Source organism: Lactuca sativa, chromosome 7 (assembly GCF_002870075.4).
Source record: "Lactuca sativa cultivar Salinas chromosome 7, Lsat_Salinas_v11, whole genome shotgun sequence".
In the NCBI taxonomy this organism is placed as follows: domain Eukaryota; kingdom Viridiplantae; phylum Streptophyta; class Magnoliopsida; order Asterales; family Asteraceae; genus Lactuca; species Lactuca sativa.
Genome location: NC_056629.2, coordinates 84,730,000 through 84,737,105, shown reverse-complemented (window position 1 = coordinate 84,737,105; position 7,106 = coordinate 84,730,000). Strand labels below are relative to the sequence as shown.

At 41.4% G+C, this 7,106-nt stretch overlaps 1 protein-coding gene across 1 annotated transcript; it reads left to right on the top strand.

The window, feature by feature from the left end:
• Positions 1-1,492: 1,492 nt before the first annotated feature.
• LOC111887699 (uncharacterized) lies at positions 1,493-2,077 on the top strand. The gene has a single exon (XM_023883872.1). It carries the CDS (start codon positions 1,493-1,495, stop codon positions 2,075-2,077), a length of 585 nt encoding a protein of 194 aa, XP_023739640.1.
• The last annotated feature ends 5,029 nt before the right edge of the window (positions 2,078-7,106 follow it).

The window sequence follows — 7,106 nt, the reverse complement described above, 5'->3', positions numbered from 1 at the left end:
GTATCAAGATCAAACCATCTTTGGAATCTTTATTTCGGAACTCGCATCATAATGGAAGTCCAGAATTCCACTTCCGAAAGGTAAATTTTTTTTTGTGCTCCGGAATTTCAACCTACTCTGGAATCCCAAACTACTCCGGAATTTTCAAAATTGCTCAGGAATTTTCAAAATTGTTCCAGAATTTTCAAATTGCTCCGGGATTTTCAAAATTGTTCCAGAATTTTCAAAATTGCTCCGGAATTTTCAAACTGCTCCGGAATTTCAAAACTGCTCCGGAATCTCAAAACTGCTCCGGAAGTTTCAACCTTCTCAGATTGAGGGGGAGAATAATGCAAGTCCCTGACTCTTTCTTTCTCCACAACTATCTCAAAAGAAGATATTCAGAACTCATCAATGTGCCTACCGGATCATAACCATTCCGGATTCACTCATCCTGAATACCAAAGGATTTTAAGACTAACCATTCACAACGGTTACTTGTGGCAATTCTTATCTAATCAACCTTGATTCTCGTGCCACGATTGCACGTTTCCTAAAAGCAAACATCAAATCACCGATAACATTTCCATTTTAAACCTTGAACAATTCAACCTTTCACCTTCCCGTCCCATCAACCCTTAAAAGGCACAATTTTATTCAATGCGACCCATTTGAGTTCAGATCTTCATCATTACCTTTTCAACCCGACCCACCTTCCCCTACTTATAAATACCATTTCAAATTCTCTTTTACCTCTTTACGCTCTCTAAACTCTCAAACTTCCTAAAATCTCTCACTGTTCTTTGTGTTCATCAAGCATTCAGCCTTCAACAATGGAGTCTTCGAAGAAACGAACTTAAACAGCATCTTGAGACTTACGTTGTGTTCAACACAACACAACCTGCCCCGGTCTCTGTTGAGCCGACTCCGGAAGAGGCCAACCCTGCCAAGTCCGGACCTAAAATCAAGAAATCAGCCAAACGGAAGGCTTCTCCTATCAAACCTAAGGCCAAAAAGAAAATCAAATTCAGTGCCTCCTCTCAACAGGAAGGCACCCATGACATTCTGGCTGATTCTGGCCGTCCTCACACCCCACCTACCCACTCATCTGAGGTACCCCTTGATGTTTCAATACCACTTTCACACAACCACAGGGAGTCTCCACAGAATCCACCCTCACCTCCCAAAAGGGTGATGGCGGTGTTGAGCAAAGTTCCTTTCAGCCCCTGGAACTCACTCACATGTCAAATTTGATATTCCCATTATCTCTACAACACGCACACACTTCGGAACCACTGTTCCGGACCCCAAGCATCCGGAAGGAGGAGCAGTCCCTCCAACTTCTGATGCCTCAACTGGTCTGATACCTGGAAGGTGTAAAGGACGACCAGGTGCTAATGATCCTAATTGGGAAGATTTTGTTAACAGGGCAGCATCTCGTTATCCGGACCTAAATAGAGCTCAGTTGGAGTCCACTCTAGTTTCCATGAGGAATAGGGCCATTCAGAGCAACATGACCTATGCTCCTCCCACTGACAAGGATGCAGATGTTGAGCTAAACTCAGAACAACCACCAGTAACCATTCATCAAAGTGCTTTCCAAGTCGATCTGGAAGAAGAAATTTCCGAAGAAGTATTGCTGGACGAAGAAGTAGGGGTCATTCCGGAATACACCTTCATGGCTTCTGCTCACTTTTCATCCAAGCCATCCAGATCTAAGTCTTCCTATGACTTCGGATCCTCATCTTCTACCACTCCGGACGGAGACTCAAACTCTAAACATCAAGAAGATGATGCTACCACTAAACCTGGTTCTTCAACTCATCCCCACTCTCCCAAATCTCCTTCGCAACACTCCGACTCTGATTCAGAATCATCTGCTGGTGATTATGTTGACCCTTTCGCTCTCCTGGAGATCCGGACTAATATCTCTGACACGATGCAAAAAGTGGCATCTGTGGAAACATCGGTAATGGAGCTAAATTCCATGATGGATCAAAAAGTCTTCGGACTTGATTCCAAACTTGATGCTATTCTGCAGACACTCTCTCAGCAGCTCGGACCATCATTTGCTGAAAGAGAAGCCCACCTTGATTAGCTTGTCTCAATGCGGATCAAACATACAATTGAGCAAGTTGACTCAAAATATGACGCCTTAGTCTACAACTACCTCCAAACCATCACCTCAATGCTCAAGGTCGATGATGATCTGGTGTCTGCTACCAATGACCTGATAAAGCAGACTCACATTCGCCATGAGAAACAGATCTAAAGGCTCGAAAAAGAGATTAAGCAAAAGGATGAGATGAACCTCATCATTCAACAAGTCCTCATCAAACTCCTGCGCTCAACTTGGAAGATTTTTGATGTTCTGAACATGAAGTTTGATGAGATGATTGTCATCCTCAGCAGCAGTTTCAAGCATCTCTCCCAACAAGCCCCCACTACTGAAGCCTATGACACTCTCACTCTTCAACTCTCATCAATACTTCAGAAAGTTTTCTCCAAGCTTGATGATATCAAGGAAGACCTATTGCTTGCACCGGTCTCAAGATTCATCGATGCAAGAGGGGGAGAAGGCCCAAGCAGAACATGGAAACCAGCCTCAGAATTCTCACTCCGAGATGAGGACCTAGATTCTGAAGATGAAGATGTTCAAATCATCTTTGGATTACTGGGAATCACTGAATAAAGCGAAGACGATGAAGAATATATTTCGGATGAAGCTCCTAAAGGAGTGCTTGGTCTTCAAGCTCCAAAGCTGGCCACTCCAGAGGTTATTACGGAAGAACAAAAGAGGATCTGGTCTGCAGTCTCTTGGCCATCCTCTCTTCCGGAAGTTTTTGAGCAAACTGACAAAATGGATAAGGCCAAATATTTCCTTACAGCTCAAGCTTTCTGAGCCACTCCTTCTGTGATGTCTCCCACTCCCATTCCAGAACCAAAAATCGCTCCGATCGAACAAGGCTCTCCTCTCCGGACCCCTGATGACATTCTGGAAGAAAGACTTCCAAATCCTACTATGGAATTCACGATCGATGAGAACATGAAGCTCGTCATCTCTGCACTTCAAAGAGACAAAGGCAAGAAACCAATGACAGACGAACAACCAGCTATGCACTCCGGACATCCTCTCAAACAAAAACATGGATGGTATCAGGAGGAAATAAATCAAGCTCTTGAAGAAAGCATCTGGATCCAGGCCTTGAAAGATAATCCTAACCCATTGGGTGGGATATCTCCTCTGTGCCGTGAAGGAATCCTTTACAGTCACGAGATCATTCTAGTTATGTCCTATGACATTCCTACAAGTGACTTTGATCAACTTGATCTTTCTCTCTCTCTCTCTCTCTCTCTCTCTCTCTCTCTCTCTCTCTCCCTTCAGCAAGTATTACACCAAGTTCGCTCCACTGCATCCCACAGATCCTCCGAAAGTAATCATCCGAATAGAAAGAGAAAGACTTGATATCTTCTACTTTAAGAACGCAATGCCATTCAAGGAAGTATGGTCGAAGCAGAAGATTACTAAGGTCAATGGATTCAGAAGAAAAATTCTTGTGAAATTTGAACTACATTGTCCATTGTTCCGTTTTCACATTCTCCGGAACAAGCCCGCTTCCCGGACAGTTACTGATGTGGATTTCCCTTCAATGAATCCAAATGACATACTCACTTTGGCCGCCTACTTCAGAGAGAATCAGAAGCATGACCTCAGTATGGGAGCCTATCATGTTGCACTAGGCTTCCTGAAATATTATGTTGCAGAATTCAGTCGAAGAAATTATGAACTTGCCCATCTTTATGGAACTGAGAAATTTGTTCCTAAGATCGACTTCATCCTTCCGGAAGCTGAACTCCTTGCTGATGGTCCTATTGAATAGCCTGTTCTAGGGTTTCTCTACACCATAAGAAAAACAAACAAGAAGGACTACTTCCGAAACCTGGACAAACACCTAATTCCTACCAAAGCTCTAAAGAAGTTTATTTTGCGTGCATGCAATACTGATGCTGTGACATCCCCAATTTCACGGCCAGAAAAGACCGATTTGTTTACGATTTTTTTTTTTTATAAATCAGAGTATTCATTTAAAGATAACAGTTGCAGAATTTGCTCCGAAAACAAGATATGGTAATAACTTATCAAAACATTTCTCAAAGAGAATGTATTTTCATTTAATAATAAAACCTCGGGATGCCATGTTCCGATACAAAAATATAAGCACAAACAGAACTTACATTTAATTACACTAATGATTTATATCTCGTTTAAATCTCTCTGTGAAATATGTCTTCGTATCGATACCTGTGATACAAAGAAAATGCAGTGGGTCAGGCTTGGGAGCCTGGTGAGCATATAGGGTTTTCATCCCACAATGTTATATCATATATTTATAAATATCGAACATTCAAACTTGTACATTTTCACCATATAAAGGCAACTCTTATCCCACCCCATCGATCCTCACAATGACACGATCTAAATTCTCGTATCTAAAATTTTCCTATTTACCTGATCCCTACTGATGGATCTAAAACTAACCTTTTCACCCGATCCATACTCACGGATCTAAAACTAACCTTTTCCCCTGATCCATACTCACAGATCTAAAACTACCTTTTCACCTGATCCATATTCACGGATCTAAAACTACCTAATCCATACTCACGGATCTAAAACTAACCTCTTGATCTGATCCATACTCCCGGATCAATAATTTTACCCATTCCATACTCCCGGAATAGGGACAATTAACTATACCCCAATCTTGATATGATCCATACTCCTAGATCTATAACTGTGCCCAATCCATACTCTCGGACTAGGGACAATTAACTTAGTCTTAATCCATATCTGATCCATACTCCCGGATCTATAACTGTGCCCAATCCATACTCCCGGACGAGGTACAATTAACTTAATCTTAATCCCTATTTGATCCATACTCCCTGATCTATAACTGTGCCCAATCCATACTCCCGGACTAGGGACAATTAACTTAGTCTTAATCCATATTCCCGGACTAATAACAAGTTTTATCTCTTTACCTGATCCATACTCTCGGATCTAAAACTAACCTCTTGGTCTAATCCATACTCACGGATCTAAAACTAGCGTTTTGATCTGATTCCTACTCACGGATCTAAACTAATCTCTTGATCTGATCCACACTCACGAATCTAAACTAATCTCTTGATCTGATCCATACTCACGGATATCATCTACCTATGTCCTACCCAACATATTTGTAGTTACAAAATACATATACAGTTTAACTCATTAAAACATATATAGTTCATGTATTCCTCCAACATCTCAAATAAACAACAATATATAAACACATAACACGTATTTCATAGCAAATACTTAATATTTATGTGTTAGAAGAAAGTGACCACACACTCACTTGATCATAAGATGATCGGGCAGCACTACGGCTTGTAGAAGTAGTATCCTTCGGTGAAACTGTGATCTCTTCACATACCGGACTTCTCGCGGGCAGAGCTTCGGCTCGGAAACTCTTTTCTTCACGGGATCTTCGATGCTTCGGGACTCGCTTCGGGTCTCGGGATGATACCGGGGCTTTGGGGGGATAAAATTGCACGTAAACGATGTAATATGGGAGACAGATGAGAGAATGAGCAACCAAACTCGGCTGGCCCTTCAAATCTATTTATAGGGCAAAATTTGCCTTTGCTACGTCGTGGCACCTTTTTCCACGTCGTGGGCTTGGTCGTCACTGCATGCGTCATCGCAAGTTGCATATGGGGGACTCCCGGAGGTGTCAGAGGACTTTCCATGTCGTGTCACTGCTTGCCACATCGTGTCATTGCTTGCCACGTCGTGGTATCTCACAGTTTTGGGGTTTCGCGCCCCGAACTTCAGAAACACCTAACTTTCGCATACAAACTCCGTTTTCGACGTTCTTTATATCGACGTGTAGGTGAGATTATGCTCTACAACTCTTTTTTAGACTCCATTAGCTATGTTGACTTTATTTTTAATATATTATAAATATATTACTTATATATTATCTTTAGTAGGACGGTACAGGAAAACTCCGTTCGAAATTCATAACTCCTTCATCTGAACTCCGTTTTCGTCTGTCTTTTTATCGTTGGAATACTATTGAAGACATCTTCGAATCTCATTTAGATCACTAAGGATAGATATCTATCTACCTTAAATTCACTATTTACGTCGCGCTGGGTCGCGCAGGGTCGTGCCGGTTTTGTCGCGAAACTTCGACAGGTCATAACTTCTTCGTTATAACTCGAATTTTGGCGTTCTTTATATGCATAGAAACCTTGTGACATATACTACAACGTGTTTAAGATTAATCCTTCTAAATAATATTCCATCAAAAAGTCATTTTTGATGTTTATCGTCTCTAAATTGATTAGCCCGGATCTACGGGCGTTACAATTATCTCCCCCTTAGGATGATTACGTCCTAGAATCATCAAAGAAATAGGGCTTGCATAATGATTCCACACGTTATCTCTTCATCCTAGGTAATAATCGTAACTTCTATTTTTCCTCGAAAGAGTATTTAACTCTATGGCTTTCTTGACCGCAGACGATACCCAATCTTGCATCTGCTTATCGTACTATGTTGTACTTTCAATCATAACTTCCGAGTAACAAAATAAATCCTTATTGAGGACTCCTTCTTCTTCTTACGATAAGTACTTTCATTCATATATTGCAATAGATCGATGGGCCATGTTCTAATGACCTCTCATCGTATGATGCAATGCTTAGACTCAAGTCTCTTAGAGTCAAATTCCAGAATGGAATATACCTTGCTTCATATTCTAATGTGATATAATCACATTTTTAACATGCAGCATGCCTAGCTACAAACTCCTTTTTTTAACGAGCATGATACTATCAATCGCATTGATTTCAATCTTCTGACTTGAGTCAGATGCTACCTCGAACTTGGTTCTATGAACCACGTAACAAACTCCTCGTAGTCGGACTCAATTTGATATGACCACTAGGGTCGGAACAACAACCATCTTACTAGTCATTACCGAAACAATGGTAATGACGTACCAGAATAAAACGGAATCAATCACTAGCTTCTTGGTAACCTTGTGACTCTCCCTGATCCAAGTGCGAGT

Bases quoted from the DNA above. Each gene is read 5' to 3' on its own strand.
- LOC111887699 (XM_023883872.1), top strand. From the start codon at position 1,493: ATGACCTATGCTCCTCCCACTGACAAGGATGCAGATGTTGAGCTAAAC.